Genomic DNA, 16,640 nt, shown 5'->3' with positions numbered 1-16,640 from the left:
GAGGTTACAGTTGTAAAATCTATCTCATACTGACTGGTTTGTAATAGGTACTTAATTTTCCTTTCTTCCTATCACATTTCTAAGCTCAGTAAATTTAAGTGGGTCCCTTCTAATTCTAAAATCCTGTAATCTCCCCCTTTTCTTTTTCTATGCTCTTTTTACGACTTTATTGTCCATACATTTTATATTATCTCATGTTGGTGCTTCATTTCCTTCCTTCCTTCCTTCTACTTTTGTTTTTTTTTTTCTTTTTTTTTTGGTACCGGGGATCAAACTCTGGTCCTAACCACTGAGCTAAATCCCCGGCCCTCCTTTTAGTTTTGATTGTTTTTGAGACAGGATCTCACTTTGTTGTTCAGGCTGGCCTTGAATTTACTATGTAGAGTGAATTCTTGGCAATCTTTCTGCCTCAGCCCCCCGAGTGCTGAGATTAAAGTTGTAATCTGGCTAATTTTCTTTTCTTTTTATTTTTTGTTGCTATACTAGGAATTAAACCCAGGGATTCACACATGGTAAGGAAGGGCTCTACCACTGAGCTACATCCCCAGCTCTTTTTAAATTTTATTTTGAGACAAGGTCTCATTGAGGTGCCAAGTCTGGCCTAGAATTTACAATCTTCTTGCCTCAATTTTGGAATAATTGGGATTACAGGCTATGCCACAGTGCTCTGCAGAACCATATCTTTATTTCTTGAAAATCATATAGAGACATTTTATGTAGCTCAATGCAGTGTGAGATTGTAGCTTAGAAAGTGTATTTTGAAAGAATACATGCATTGAAGAAAGAGCTCAAGATATGATTATAGAAGATAGTAAGTAGACAGAGGGAATTTTACAGTTAGAACAGCAAAAGAGCCAGGTGTGGTGGTCTGCATTTGTAAACCTAGCACTCAGGAAGCTGAAGCAGGAGGATTATGAGGTTGAGCCTAGCCTGGATTACATGTCTCAAAAAAAAAAAAGATATAAGGAATTTTCTGATTATTGAATTCAGTGTTTAAGTATTTCTTAATAGCTTCTTAGATGTAATATATATGAAATATTGGCTTTTTATCATCTTTCCCATTTGGAAAATAATTATAGGTTAGATCTGTCATTAGCTGTTTAAAAGCTATATTTTAGTCATTAAAGTAAATATTCAAGTAAGAAGTAAAATGCTGACAAAAGTCTTCGGTGGACTTCTGTCTCCTTGAAGGTTGTAGTACTCATTGGTTCTGTGTTTGTATCTTTACAGACCTTTTCTTTGTATTTTGTGATTTTTAATTTTTTTTTTTTTTTTGGTACTGGGGATTGAATTTGGGTCCTTGAGCTTGCACAGCCGGAGGCGAAACCACTGAGCTAAGTCCCTGGTCCCCTTCTTTGCATTTTATATTTAGATTTAAAATGAGATTTTTGTGTGTATTCATGATTGATTTTTAAATTTTGATGAAATTTTAAACATTGCCCAGGCTGGGCATAGTGATGCATGTCGGTAATCCCAGTGCTTGGGAGGCTGAGGCAGGAGGATCTCTGTGAGTTCAAGGCCAGCCTGGCCTATATAGTGAGTTCAAGGCCAGCCTGAACTACATAATGAGACCGTCTCAAAAAAACATTGCCCAGTTTCCCTTCTGTACTCCTTCCCATTTTATAATCCAAATGATTAAGAGGCTAGTGGTTAGCACTGGTTAGTGACAGAACCAGGAGTACAGTCTGAGTCTTCGGATGCCCAAATCAATATTCATCCTACTCAAGCAAATGATACTCTTAAGAGAAAGTACAAATTGTTGGGAGGAACAAAACAAGCTCAGTTGCATAATTTTTTTCCTCTAAAGGTTTTTCTTTGGTGTTCTTGACTCAAAAAATTCCAACTTTGTGGTATTTAAAAAAAAATCAAGATTAAGATTAATAGATGGAGCACTTTGAAGCATAATGCAGTTGACTTTGTAATTAGCAAAGTTGAAAGTGATGAGAAGATCCTTTAATTTTCTTTGTGCCTGCAGGAAGGTGGGAGTCAATCATTTTGACAAGTCTCCTGAAAGGAACAGCTAGCAGGAGCTGAAACCTTTTCCATCTGGTCTCGTGGCAAAGGCAGAGATCGCTCTAGCAGCTTCACACAGTATGGAAGACATTTATCTTCTTGTATTCTTGGGTTGTTTTTTTTTTTTTAATTCCAAGAATAATACATTTTTTAAAATGTAAACTAAATGTTCAGACATTTTACATAATATTTGTTTTGTTTGTATGTTGTAGATATCATTCCTTGATACTACATATAGAACTACTTCATTATATTTTTAAACAGTTGACGAGCGTTCTGTAGTATAAATATCCCATGATTTTACTGAACATTTCTTTTGGTGATGGATATTTACTAGGTTGCCATCAGTATTTGGCTGCCTTGAACATCTTTGTGTATGTTTCAATGTGTATTTCTTTCTTTCTTTTTTTTTTTTTTGGTGCCGGGGATCAATCAGTGTGTGTTTCTAATAGGTACTTCTCTCTCCTATTCCACAAAAGTGAAACTGCTGAGTCAGATGGTTTTGCCAAATTACTCTTTGCAAAACACTGTGCTGACTTATACTCTTACTGATACTGTGTAAGAGTGCTTATCTTGCCATATCCTCACCAACCTGGATTTCATGTCATCTTAATGTTTATCATTTTCATAAAAAATATCTTACTGTTTTAAAATATATTTCCATGATTCTGATAAGGTTAAATATCTTTGTATTTTCTCAGTTACAAATTAAAGGGCAAAGAATTTGAATTATTAGGATGCCACATATATAGTGTGTTAGTGTGGTTTAAAGTATTTTCTGTTCCTCAGTGGAACTTCCTCTTCTTTATCTAGATATGATGTGCTCACTGATGCCCTCTGAGCAGTCTCCCGGTGCCTCTTTTTTACCCAAAAACAATGCCCCATTTTCTTGGAGCTCCTTGGATGAGGATGAATTGGATGACTCTTTGCTGGAGCTCTCTGATGGAGAAGAAGATGATGGCCATTTCAGTCTCACTGAGGAAGAGATCGAGGAGCTTCTGAAAGATGATAGCTCATCAAATGAGGAAGAGATTGAAGAATTCTTGAAGGATGATGAGCCATCAAATGAGCATGCAAATGGAGAAAAAAGGAGTCAAATTCTACTTGAAACTCCCCAAGAAAAAAGTTCATTGTACAGCTTGAAACCAGTAGCCGAGACCCCTGGCCTCTTCAAACTACCTCAACTAAATACAACAGTTGGTCATGAACCAATTCCTGCTAAATCATTAAATAGGCACCTTGTACTAGAAAAGAATCATATAAAAGTGACTGTTGTTGCACCATTTGATCCAACAGTTTGTGATCCTGTGCTTGATAAGAGTAAGACTGATTCATCCAAAGATACTGAAAAACTCTCTTCCCTTGGAGAAGAGATGAGAGAATATGATCTTACCCCAAATGAGAGCAAAGTTCACACTGAATCTGAAGAGATCAGCCCTAACATTTCTGCCTGGGATGGGATCTCTTCTCCTTTGAACAGTAACTTTCAACAAACTGTCTCTGTTAAAAATACGCTTGACAGTAAGAAACCTACACCTGTGTTCTCTCAGATCTCAGATCATTCAAAGACTCCTTCCAGTACAAGTTCATCCTGGAAAAATAGTGGATCGCATAAACTAAGTTGTGAAATGAGGTCTCCAGTTGTTTCCAGTTCATCAAAGAGAGTAAGTACATTTTTTTCAAAGTGAAGAAAAAAATAAAATTATTTTCATTCAGAAGAGTTCCTCTATACCTCTGCCCCCATACATATACAACTTGCCTTGCTATAGACATCATGAACCACCTTGACATTTATTACAATCTAGCAGAGCTTTATATTCAAATAAATTAGGGTTTTAATCCTGACTAGCTCTGTGACTATGGTCTAATTATTTACCCTTCATGTTCCCCCATGTCTCTCTGTCTCTCTTTCTCTCTGGTACAGAGGATGGAAACTAGGGCCTTATGCATGCTAGGCAAGTGCTCCGTGCTGCATCCCCAGCCTCTCCCTGACATTCTTATCTATAAATTAGTGAATAAATTTCATAATATAATGAGGATTAATAAATGATATATTTACAGTACCTGGTACATATGAAATGATTATTTATTGAATATATACCAGAGTGATAGTTACTATTTTCTTTTTGGGTTTCAGTGTAAGTCTCAATCTTTGATTGTTATACTTTATTCAGTTGAACACTAGCTCTGAGTCAGCCACCAGAGAGCTGAAAAATAATCTTGGCCATCTTACCTAACCTTTGAGTCTGATTCATCTACCAAATGGGTACTGTATAATAATCCCTACCTTTTATTTTTTTATGATTATAGTTACAGGGTCTGGCATGGTGGCGCATGCCTATAATCCCAGCACTTGGGAGGGTGAGGCAGGAAGATTGCTGCAAGTTCAAGGCCAGCATTGGCTACATAGTGAGTTCAAGACCAGCCTGAAGTACATAGCAGATCCTGTACCCGCCCAAAAAAGATTATAGTTGCTATGTTACTTAAATCATTACTATAATGTGTGGTACACAGTAGCATTAAAGGATATATGTTTGTAGCCTTAAATTAAAAAAATTTCCATAAAGTTGTTTTCAGATAAATATTGAAATTTATAACAACTTACAAATAAAAACCATCTTTCATTTTGGATTCCTTCTGCTCTGAAAAGGATGCTTTTGACAAGGATTCTGGGGAAATGAAAGGCCGCGAGAAAAGAACAGGCAAAGTCATTCCTGTTCTACAAACCAAAATCAGGTAATATAACAGTATAAATATTCTAGTTTCTATTGATTCGCTTTAATTTGTGTCTTTCCTTCTCAGTATCCCTTAGTGTGTGTGTGTGTGGGGGGGGGGACCCAACATTGAGAGTAATCAAACTTGAAGTTCTGGCACTTACAGTGCTATAGTTTTTGGCGAATCAGTCTCTCACCTCAGTTTCTCTGTCTACAAAATGAAGGTAATGATGCCTTCTCTGCTGCTACACAAGGTTATTTTGAAATTTAAAAAGGAGTATTGGTATTATTCTTTTTTTGGGGGGAGTACCAGGGATCAAACTCGGGACCTTGTGCTCGTGAGGCAGGCACTGGAACTGAGCTAAATCCCCAGCCCAGGCGTACTGGTATTAAATGAATTTTTTCTCCAGTGTATGGGGAAGCTCAGTCACATATATGATAGGAGGTTAGAATAATTTTAACAAAAATGTTAAAATATAACTATGTAGAAAATCATCAAGTCATTGTTCCCACCTTGCACACAGCTGCCCTTGGGAAATAACATATTCTAGTCAGAGGTTATAGATTTAGGTCACCTTTTCCATTTATTTTCTTGTTGCCAGGAGATGGCAGTGTCTGTACATGGACCTTTGAATGTCCTACAAAAGCTGTTTTTAGGCTGAATCAGATGGACTTAAACAGTAAAATTTTTTTAAAAATTAATTTTGATGCTGGGCATGATGGCACATGCCTGTAAACCCAGCACTCAGAAGGCTGAGGCAAGAGTATTGCTGTGAGGGCTGGGGATTTAGCTCAGTGGTTCTGGCGCCAGCCTCGCAAGCGCAAGGTCCTGATTTCGATCCTCCGGTACCAAAAAAAAAAAAAAGGATTGCTTTGAGTTTGAGGCCAGCCTTGATTACGTAGCAAGACTCTGTCTCAGAGAAACAAAAACAATTTTTTTATTACACATTATTAAATATTCTTCTTTAACATATTAGAATATATTACAAGTAATCTGATAGTCTTCTTTGACTTTAACCCCAATCCCAGTTTTCTTGTATTGTTTACATAATTGAAAGAAACCTTGTAAATTGCTTCCAGTGGAAATTATATCAAAAGAATCCAAGTCATGCTACTTGGAAGTGTAATAAATTTACCACCTTAGTATTCTTATCCATTGACTCTTTATTATAGTACACTCAGTCTTTATCTTATGCAACTTTTCTATGACTCTATGAGGTTAGCTATTTCCTGACTACCCTTGAATTACTCAACAAATGCTTTCTTTCTCCAGGGACTAGGTAATCTTTACGTTCTTATTCCTTGTTAGCAATAGGTTGTATATATTTCTTTTTTTCCTTTTATACTCAACTCAATACTTGATTTTACATTTGTATTATATGACTGTCTTCTGTCACTGGATCTTAAAAGAATTTTGCCTCTGAAAATTGGTTATTCTAAGCAATCAGCACTATGTGACTTCTCTCTGTAAAGCACTGTATTCATGGTTCTAATGGACTTTTTTTTTTCCTCGTTTGCTTTGTTCAAGGACTAATGTTTCGACATTTTCACAATCAGATCTAGAACAGCAGAAGCAGATTTATCTGAGGCGTGTCTTTGATCATATAGAAGACCCAGGGGACTCTAACCAAGGTAACATAGTAAACAAAGAATGACATATAAGATATGTGATGGAACTTTTTTCTTTCCAGTGTAATGCAGCCTAAACTGGGAGATTGTTTTGAATTTTCTTAAATTAGTGAGAAAGATGACTTCCTTACACAGATTTTTACTTTAAGGGCTTGCCTAATCAGATAATTATCCAAAGCAGTTTGGCTACCAGTGTTAGAGATAGGTCTGAGCAGACTCATACAGAACTGGATGTGAAGGAGACACTTCATCTCACCCTCTACTCCTGTTGACAGCTGGAGGCCAGATCTTGACTTTTTTGCTGGGGATGTTTGTTTGTTTGTTTGTTTGACAGATATTAGAAGTGGGTGGCCTGGTGCTCCTTATTAATCATTCTTTTTGGATTTTGTTTTCATTTGAAATTATTTTCCCCATTGCCTTCAGCATTTAAATATAAAAAGGCAGGCATTTCAAACACCATCTTGAATCTTGCCTTCTGAATAAAAGCTCTTGAAAGGTTTGACTGTCTTTCCAGTTCCTTCAAACTAATTTCAACTTACTTCATTAGAAACTATTATAAACCAAAATGGCTAAATTCTTTCTTTAACCCTCCCTCCAAAGACTATACTCCATGTTATCATTTAGCTTAACATGTTGGCTAATGGGAAAATTCCTAAAGAGAAACTTGTGGGTAGAACTGACATTGTAGGACTTAAGGAGGTTATATACTGATAAAAGAATTTCTTCTTATAAAGGTCACTCCATATTTTGCCATCTTTAGCTTCTTTCTCTATTCGCTCAGCAAACCTTTCTCAAGTATTGTCAGTGGTGCTAGGTTTGAAGATGAGGAATTGGGAATATAAAGAGGAGTAATATTAAGTCTTAGCCTTCTGGGAATTCAGTCTTGAGAAGAAGATAATTATACTGCAATATTGATTAGTTCTCTAAAGAATTACATTTGTTGGGAAGGAGCCCTTCTGTTTGTGCTTGGGAAGAGTAGAAGATGGAAAAGGAGGATGTCTGAGGTAAACTCCACAGAAAAGATAATGAATTTAAAATCTGCTCTAAATTGCTAGGGAGAGCTATAGTGGGATTTTTCAGTCCTTCCCCCAAGGAGACTCCTTTCTTTTGAAAAATGCTCACTTAGTAGTTTTTTGTTTATTTTATAAGGCTGTTAGTGAAACCCCGAGATACTAGTCAGAAGAATTTTTTATTTTGTGCTCTTTATAATGATTTTACAACCCCGTGCTTGTGAGATCTTTTTGTTTGAACTATTTCAGGTGTGGTGGAAGTAGAGACATCCTCCCACCCATGTTGTTGGAGTGGTAGATTGTTTGTAATCAAGTTCTGTGAAAAAAGGCCTGCTGGGGGGCCGGGGATTTAGCTCAGTGGTTCCGCCACCTGCCTCGAAAGTGCAAGGACCCGAGTTCGATCCCTGGGATCAAAAAACCAAAAAACTCATTTATGTGTAAAAGGAGGATAAAATGAGGCTTAGCTTATGTGAAGATTTTGTATGTTAAGTACAAGTTTAATGCATAAAACAGTACCTAGACTCTAGCAGCTAGCATTTGAGGAATACTTACTACTATTGACAACAAAGTTCATCTTTCATATTAAAATTTTTATATGTAAAAGGGTATGACTTAGGGTTTAAAAATCTCTTTTCTTTCTTCTTTTTTTGGTGTGTTTGTGTGTATGTGTTTGGAGGGGTACCGGGGATCAAACACAGGATCTTGCGATTGTGAGGCAGACACTGTGCCACTGCACTAAATCCCCGGCCCCAAGGGGTTTAAATCTCAAAAAATCTTGGAAAATCAAATGGAACAGCTTTGACAAAATGTTGGACAAGTGAAGCTGAATGATGGGCATATGGGGTTCATTAAACTATCCTTTACTTTTGCATATATTAGAAAATTTTCACAATAAGACATTGTTTTTAATATTTACTCTTTACTGTGCTGGGAATTGAAGATCATTTTTAAAAATTGCATCTTTTAGCAGGTTCTTTTTATTTATAGCTCAATAGTTTCAACATTACCGGTTACTCTAAAGATTCCATAAGCTTCTAGCATCTGTATCTGCCTTCCCAGAATCCAGTATGATACTGAGTTTTCATGTCATTTCCCACTGCCCAATATTCATATATCCAAAGTTTTAAGATTTTGTGTACCATATTGCAAAGGGGAGAGGAGGTTATTCTTCATCTTTCTTCTGTTTGTATATGAAATACAGGACAGTCAGAAAACAAGGGGAGTGTAATGCTTCCTGTCTTCCTCTTTGAAATGTTTAGTGCTATTTTGAGATACAGTGCTTGGAAAAGTTGAACTCTTCAGATTATTTATTTATTTATTTATTTATTTTTGGTACTGAGGATTGAATTCAGGACCTTGCTCTTGCAAGGCAGGAGGTAGAACCACTGAGCTAAATATTATTAGACATAGAGAAATTATAGGGGACAGATTCAAATATAGTTCTTGTTAATTCAGTTTTAATCCTCCATTGGGTTAGTCCTCTCTTTTCATTTTATTAACATTGTTTATACTATGTTATTGATACAGAATATAACAAAATAAGTCATCCTTCGACTACTCCATTATTCTAATATAGGCATAATCTCTTAGTTTAGTTTAGGCCCATATGGGTTTTTAATAACATTTACAAAGAAATACCAACTACTTCCTTCCTGGCATTTCAATTAATGGAAAACTTTATATGGAATTCTTTAACTTCCTAACACATAAATCTGTTCCTTTTTTTTGTACCGGGGATCAAACTTGGGACCTTGCACTTGCGTGGGTGGAACCACAGAGCTAAATCCCTGGCCCATAAATCTGTTCTATGTGTCTTTGCCATATGATTATTCAGCCTTTGCTTAGAATTTGAATAATGCAAATTATTCAGATTCAGTCATTATTTTGAAAACTCTAATTGTTTAAAAGTCATTTCTTTTTTTTTTCAGTATCAGGGATCAAACTCAGGACCTTGCGCTTGTGAGGCAGGTGCAGCACCACTGAGCTAAATCCCTGACCCCAATGAAAGTCATTCCTTACATCCAACAAACTTGGCTCTTGGCTTCTCTGCATTTTTTTCTTTTCTTTTCTTTCTTTTTTTTTTTTTTTGCAGGTGGGGGTTGTATTAGGGATGAAACTCGGGGAGTACTGAACTATATCTCCACACCTTTTTTTTTTTTGAGACAGTCTTGTTAAGTTGCCTGTTAAACTGAGGTTTGGCTGGCCTCAAACCTGTAATCTCTGCCTCCCAAATACCTGGGATTATAGGCATGTGCCATCACAGTTGATTTCCCTGTAATTTCAGGTGGTAGTTCCTTGTTCTGCCTTCTAGGATTACAAAAAATAACATTGTACTCCCTTTTTTTTTTTGGTACTGGGGATCGAACTCGGGACCTTGCGCTTGCGAGAACCACTGAGCTAAATCCCCAGCCCTTGTAGTCCCTTTTTTTTTTGGTACTGCCGATTGAACTCGGGACCTTGCACTTGCGAGGCAGGCGCCGGAACCACTGAGCTAAATCCCCAGCCCATGTTTGCGCTTGCATAGCAGGCGGCGAAACTACTGAGCTAAATCCCCGGCCCTGTACTCCTTTTTTTTATTCTTTTGGTTATTAGAAATAATGATCCTCTCTCCTACAAAAAACAATTAAAATCACTTCTCCACCTGCCACTTAGAAATAGCAAAATTAATTTATTTTGATCACTCTTTCCTATAAGGTAGAAAATACAGAGTGAAACTACATATTAGTTTCCTTTGTACTTAATGTACTTCCTTCCTTTGCACTTAGGGTATTTTAAGGACCTTCCTATATTATATATGAGTTCAAGGCTAGCCTAAAATACCTAGCAAGACTCTATTTCAAAACAAAACAAAATAAAGATTTTTAATGATTATACAGTATCCCATTGTATAATTTATTATATCTTGGATAATTAGGTTGTATCCATTTTTTAATAGTAATACTATAGTGAATATTCTGGTCAATAAATATTTATGTACAACTCTTATTTCTGTAGGTTGAATGTCTAGAAGTGGAATTGCTGGGTAAAGTATATAAACATTTTAAAAACTTCTGTTACATGTTACCAAATTGTCCTGCCCCAAAATTTGTATTAATTTTTATTGCCACCAATATTTATAGAGAAATTTTAACATCTTATTTAAATAATAATAACAATAGCAATATTTTTTTTTTTTTTTTGAGACAGGATCTCACTATGCAGTTCAGGTTGGCCGGGGATTTAGCTCAGTGGTTTCACCACCTGCTGTGCAAGCCCAAGGACCCTAGTTCGATCCCCGGTACCAAAAAAAAAAAAGCAGTTCAGGTTGACCTTGAGCTCACTATGTAGCCCAGGCTGGCCTCAAAGTCAGGGTAATCATCCTGCCTCAGCCTCCCAAATGGTGGAATTACAGGTGTATGCCACCACACCTGGCCCTTGTTTTAATAATTATTAAAGTTAAACTTGTTTTAATAATTGTTAAAGTTAAACTTTTTTATGTTTATTGATAATTTATATTTAATCATAATTTCCTAAATTTTCATGCTGACTATAATTGTTATGTAACTGCCAACATATACTAATAAAATAAAGAAAAACTGGAAAAATTTTTTTCTTAATTGACTAGTCCATATTCCAATTTGCACAATTTTTCCAAAATGTCTTTTTCTAACTTTATTCAAGTAGTATTTATTAATCAAGGTTCACATGTTTAGTTATTGTCTTATTAATCTCTTAATTTAGGCTGCTTGTTTTGTAGATTGTCCCACATTGTGAATTTTGTCTGATTGTCTCCTCGGTATTGTTTAGTTTGTTCCTTCATTCCCTGTATTTCTGTAAACTAGAAATTGGGTCTAGAAACAGGATGCAGATTAAGCAGTTTGGGCAGGATTAATTTAGGTATGCTGTTAGATATTTGTCTTGTATAAAATTAGGAGGCACATGTGATGTCTAATGACGGGCTATTCCACTAATATTTGTATTAAATTTGTTAACTGCCATTTCTTTCCTTTGTAAGATACATAGGTACATTTTTCCCCTTTTGTAATCAATCAGTAAATCACCTGTGTGATGCTTTGGTACCGTGTGAATATCTTGTTCCCCAAAAACTGTTCACCTAATCGTTTGATATTTCATTGATGATATTTACCAAAATGAGCTTCTAAGCTGGGAGTTGTATATAAAATGATCATTTAAAAAATATCATTTCTTCTGTGATGAATAAGTAGTGATCTTCCCTGCCTTCCTCCTTCTTCCTTTCTTTCCCCCTTTTTTCCTTCCCTCCTTCCTTTCTTCCTTCTTCTCCTTTCTCTCTTCTTCCCCCTCCTCCCCTCCCCTCTTCTCTCTTTTTTTTCTTTTCTTGTGTCCCTATTTTGCCCAGGCTGACCTCTAACTCCTGAGCACAACCAGTCCTCCTGACTCAGCCTTCCAAATAGTTGGGACTACAGGTGCATTCCACCAATCACTGTGACCTCATGGAATTCTTTTTTTTTTTTTTTTTTTGATGTGCCAGATATGAATGCTAAGGCCTATGTATGCTAAATATACATCTAGTACTAAGCTATACCACCAGTCCCCATGGATTTTTTTGAAAGTTAGAATCAATTATAGTTAACAGTTCTTTTTTTGCTCAGTTTATCTCAGATTTGACCATTAAGAGCTTCCTTCAGGCTGGTTTTTTTTCTCATGAAGTCATCAATCTTAATTGTGGTAAAAAACCATGAAATTGGGCCGGGGATTTAGCTCAGCGGTTTCGCCACCTGCTGCGCAAGCACAAGGACCCGAGTTTGATCCCCGGTACCAAAAAAAAAACAAACATGAAATTACCATCTTAAACAATTTTAAGTGTACAGTTCAGTACTGTTAGATATACTCACATTATTGTGAATCAGATCTCCAGAACTTTTTCTTTCTTTTTTTTTTTGGTACTGGGGATCGAACTCGGGTCCTTGCTGTTGCGCAGCAGGCTGCGAAACCACTGAGCTAAATCCCCAGCTCCAGAACTTTTTCATCTTGCAAATCTGCCAGGCAGGCGCAGCTCTACCGAGCTACATCCCTGGCCCTATATCTTGCAAATCTGAAGCTCTATGCCTTTTTCCTTATCCCAGGGCCTTTTAAACATCATTCTACTTTCTGTTTTTATGAATTTAACTACTTTTGATACCTCATATAAATGGAATAATATAGTATTATTTTTGTATGACTGATTTGTTTCACTTCATGTCTTCAAGGTTCATACATATTAGGAAAGTGACAAGATTGCCTTCCTTTTATTTTTTGTTTTGGTACTGGGGTTCGAACTTGGGTCCTTGCGCTTGCGCAGCAGGCGGCGAAACCACTGAGTTAAATCCCCGGTCTCCATGTATCTCTTTGAGACCTTGCTTTTAATTCTTTTTTTTATATATTCGGAAGTGGGATTACTAGATGATATGGTAGTAGTGTTTTTTATTGTTTTTGTTTTTGTTTTTTGGTGTGTATGTGTGTGCACATGTGCCTGCTGCTGGGGATTAAACCTGGGGCTTTAAGAAATTTTTTTTGAAAGCCTGGTGTGGTGGCGCACACCTATAATTCCAGCATTCAGGAGGCTGAGACAGGAGGATTACCATGAGTTCGAGGCCACTCTGAACTACATAGTGAGTTCAAGGCCAGCCTGGACTACATAGTGAGACTCTGTCTCAAAAAAACAAAACAAAACTTTTTTGAGATGTAGTCTTGCTGTGTTGCCCAGGCTGGTCATCAGCTCCTAACTCAAGGGATCCTCCTGATTATTTGGGGCTATAGGCGGTCACCATCATGCCCAGCTTATTTTTATTTTTTATTATTGTTGTTGTTGTTTTTGTTGTTGTTGTACTGGGGATCAAATGTAGGGGTGCTCTGTTACTGGGATACATCCCCAGCCTGTTAGCTATATTTTTTAAATTTTGAGAAAGTATCTCATTAAGTTGCCCAAACTTTAAATCCTCCTGCCTCAGACTCCCTAAGTGCTGATATTACACGTACATGCCACTATGCCTGGCTTTATTTAAATATTTTGAGGAACCTCCATACTGTTTTCTACATCATTTGTACCATCTTACAGTCCCTCCAGTGGTACATAAGAGCTACAGTTTTCCTCATCTTTGCAATGCTTTTTAAATTTGTTTTGTTGTTTTAAATAGCAGCTATCTTAATGGATGTTAAATGAATATTTACTGTTTGTGATACAACTAAGTGAATGTTCACTGCAAAGTCAGGTAGTATACTGTACTATGGTTTCGTTTTCTTTCTTGAAGTATTTTTCTGGAGTTGTTAATTGCCTTACTTTGTGTGTTTGTGTGTGGAAGAGTGGGTACTACGGATTAAACCCAGGGCCTTACACATGCTAAGAAATAAGAAAGCACTCTGCCACTTAGCTATATCCCCATCCCATTTTATTTTTTATTTTGAGACAGGGTCTTGCTAAATTTCCCAGGCTGGCCTGAAATTTGTGATCCTTCTGCCTCATTCTCCCTAGTAGTGGCCTTGAACTCACAGTAATCCTCCTGCTTCAGCCTGAGTGCTGGGATTACTTCCTTTTTAAGGCTGAATAACATTCCAGGGTATGTATATACCACATTTTGCTTATTCGTTCACCAGTCAAATGAGCACTGAGTTGCTTTCCCTTTTAGCTATTATGAATATTGCTGCTGCATAAATGAATCCACAAATATTTCTTTGAGACCCTGCTTTCAGTTTTCATATACACAGTAGTAGAATTGCTGGATCACATGGTAATTGTTATTTATTTATTTGTTTATTTTCAGTTTTCCTGGATCTTTTTTTTTTGGTACCAGGGATCAAACTTGGGACTTTGCGCTTTCTAGGCAGGCACCGGAACCACTGAGCTAAATCCCCGGCCCTATTTTCAGTTTTTTGACACAGGGTCTCATGTTCAAGCTGGCCTTGAACTCACAATATAGTCCTGGCTTCCCTCAAACTCCTGGCGATCCTCTTGCCTTGGTCTCCTGAGTGCTAGGATTATAGGCATGTATCACCATGCCTGGCTTTTATTTTTATTTTTTGAGACTAGGCCTTACTTGTAGTCTAGGCTGGCCTCAAACTTGAGATCCTCCCAAGTCACTAGGAGTACAGGCATGTGCTACCACCGCAGGCTTTATTTTTAATTTTTAAAGAACTGCCAAATTCCATATCAGCTGCACCAAATCATTTATATTTTCACCAACAATGCACAGGGATTTGTTTTTTCACATTCTTGCCAACATTTGTTATTTTCTGGGTTTTTTTTTTTTTGTTGGGAGCTGTATTAACGGGTGTAAGGTGGTCAGTCTTTTTCATTTTAGAAATTCTGATACATATGTAGTGATAGCTGATTGTGGGGTTTTTTTTTGGTTTTTGGTTTTTGTTTTGGTACCAGGGATTGAACTCACGACCTTGTACTTTCAAGGTGTGGGGGGGGTGCCACTGAGATAAATCCCCAGCCCATTTTGTAGCTTTTAATGTACACTCTTGCATAACTTTAATATCTCTTCACTGCTAGTGTACAGAAATTCATTTAGTGGTTTTAGTAACTTTTTAAATAGATTCCATTAGGTTTCCCATATAGATGATCATATTGTTGGCAAAGACATTTTTACTTATTTTCAACATCTATGCCTTTTATTTGCTTTTTTCCTCCCCTTATTGTACTCCAGTATAGTGTTGAATATAAATGATGAGATCTTTACCTTATTTTTGATTTTAGGAGAAAATCCTTGTCTCTTTTTATCATTTCACTATAATATGAGCTGTAGATTTTTCCTGAATATTATCTTGAGGGATTTCTTCCTAGTTATATAGTTTGATGAGAGTTTGTATTGGAAATGGATAGTCTATTAATATAGAGAATTATGTCTTGTTTTCCAGTGTTAGACCAATTTTACATTCCTGTGCATTTCTCTACTTCACCTTAAAATATTATCCTTATAATAGCTTTGTTGGATTTAATTTGGTAAAATTTTGTTAAGAATTTTTATGTTTGTGCTCATTAAGATATTGGTCTGTATTTTTCTTGTTATCTCTTTAGTCTTAGTATCAGAAAAATGCTGGCCTCAAAATAAATTGGAAAGGCCCTCTTCAATTTTCTGGAAGAATTTTTATAGAATTGGTATTTCTTCTTGGGTGAACTTTGGTAGCTGGACTCTTTCAAGGAATTTGTCCATTTCATCTAAATAAAGTTGATAACATTCCCTTTTTAGCCTTTTAATAAAACCTGAAGTGATGTCATCTTTTGGTTATGTTGGACATTTGTATCTTCCTGGCGATCCTCCTACCTCAGGCTCCTGAGTACTGGGATTACAGGTGTGTGTCACCACACCGGGCCCACTACTAAACTGAATTTACCCCAAAAGCAGTCAGTACAGGATAAGGTATAGACAAATTACTGGTATCAATCCTGAAATGTTGAAGTTTTTTTGCCTCCTAATTTCATTCTTGGATGAATTTCATTATTTATTTATTTTTGGGAGGGGTTACTGGGGATCGAACTCTGGTTCTTGCACTTGCGAGGTAGGCGGTGGAACCCCTGAGCTAAATCTCCGGCCCTCTTAGTCACAAAACAAAGGACAGTCTTCCGCCACCTTTTAGCCATAACCTAAAATAAGCCCATGGTACTGATTGTTGGGTCAAGAAAGTCCATCTGTTAGAAACTGTGAAGAGAAGAGAAAATTTAAATGTTCCCATTCTTGTTAGCATCTCTAAATTAGGAGTAAGAAGAGGTTGAAGCTATGCACTAAATTAAGGTTTTTGGATTATTAGCTCTACCTGGATTTGAATCCTAGCTGTCCCATTTACTAGATGATAGATTTGTATCTTTACCAGCTTCAGTTTACTCATGAATAAAATGGAGATTAGGGTATTTGCCTCCTATGATTGATAGAATTCAGTGATAAGGATACATGTAAAATATTTAGCCAGCAGCCTGGCCCAGTAGTACTTGATGAATGTTAGGTCCCATTATCTAGATTATTAAGTCTTATTAAAAATAAGGGTTATCCTAGTCTGACAGCAAGTTCTTAGTGCTAATGAAAACATTTCTCATTGTGCAACTGTTCACTCAACACTGCTAGGTATCAACTGAGTGTACAAGAGACGTTATTATAATATAATTCTTGCTTCCTAATCTCAACTGTGAAATGTCGTCTCAGAAAATATTTTAAGGAAACCCAACCCTATGGTGGTATTATATTGGAATTCTGCCTCTGTCACTAGCTATGTGACCTAAGGTAAATTATTTAATTTTTCTCTACATCAGTTCATTAGTATTTTTTTTAGTTTTGTCTGT

General features: G+C 36.6%; 1 protein-coding gene across 10 annotated transcripts in view; it reads left to right on the top strand.

Annotated features, from left to right (window-relative positions):
* Positions 1–16,640, top strand: part of S100pbp (S100P binding protein) — a 30,801-nt gene that overhangs the window by 6,503 nt on the left and 7,658 nt on the right. For 4 of the 10 annotated variants that reach the window (XM_021263274.2, XM_004850881.3, XM_087215365.1 and 1 more), the window contains 4 exons: positions 1,976–2,091; positions 2,827–3,677; positions 4,664–4,749; positions 6,256–6,359. In XM_021263274.2, the coding sequence (XP_021118933.1) occupies positions 2,829–3,677; positions 4,664–4,749; positions 6,256–6,359 (1,039 nt within the window). In that variant the 5' untranslated portion in view covers positions 1,976–2,091; positions 2,827–2,828. Of the gene's footprint in view, positions 1–1,975; positions 2,092–2,802; positions 3,678–4,663; positions 4,750–6,255; positions 6,360–10,360; positions 10,389–16,640 lie in introns of all 10 variants that reach the window. The other 6 variants (XM_013074329.3, XM_087215364.1, XR_002397027.2 and 3 more) reach the window with 5 other exon arrangements.

The sequence above is a fragment of the Heterocephalus glaber genome, unplaced genomic scaffold (genome assembly GCF_053883595.1).
Source record: "Heterocephalus glaber isolate CG9 unplaced genomic scaffold, H.glaber_assembly_v1.0 deba00001452, whole genome shotgun sequence".
Lineage (NCBI taxonomy): Eukaryota > Metazoa > Chordata > Mammalia > Rodentia > Bathyergidae > Heterocephalus > Heterocephalus glaber.
Note: the sequence above shows the minus strand (reverse complement) of the source record. Positions and strands in the feature narration are given on the sequence as shown.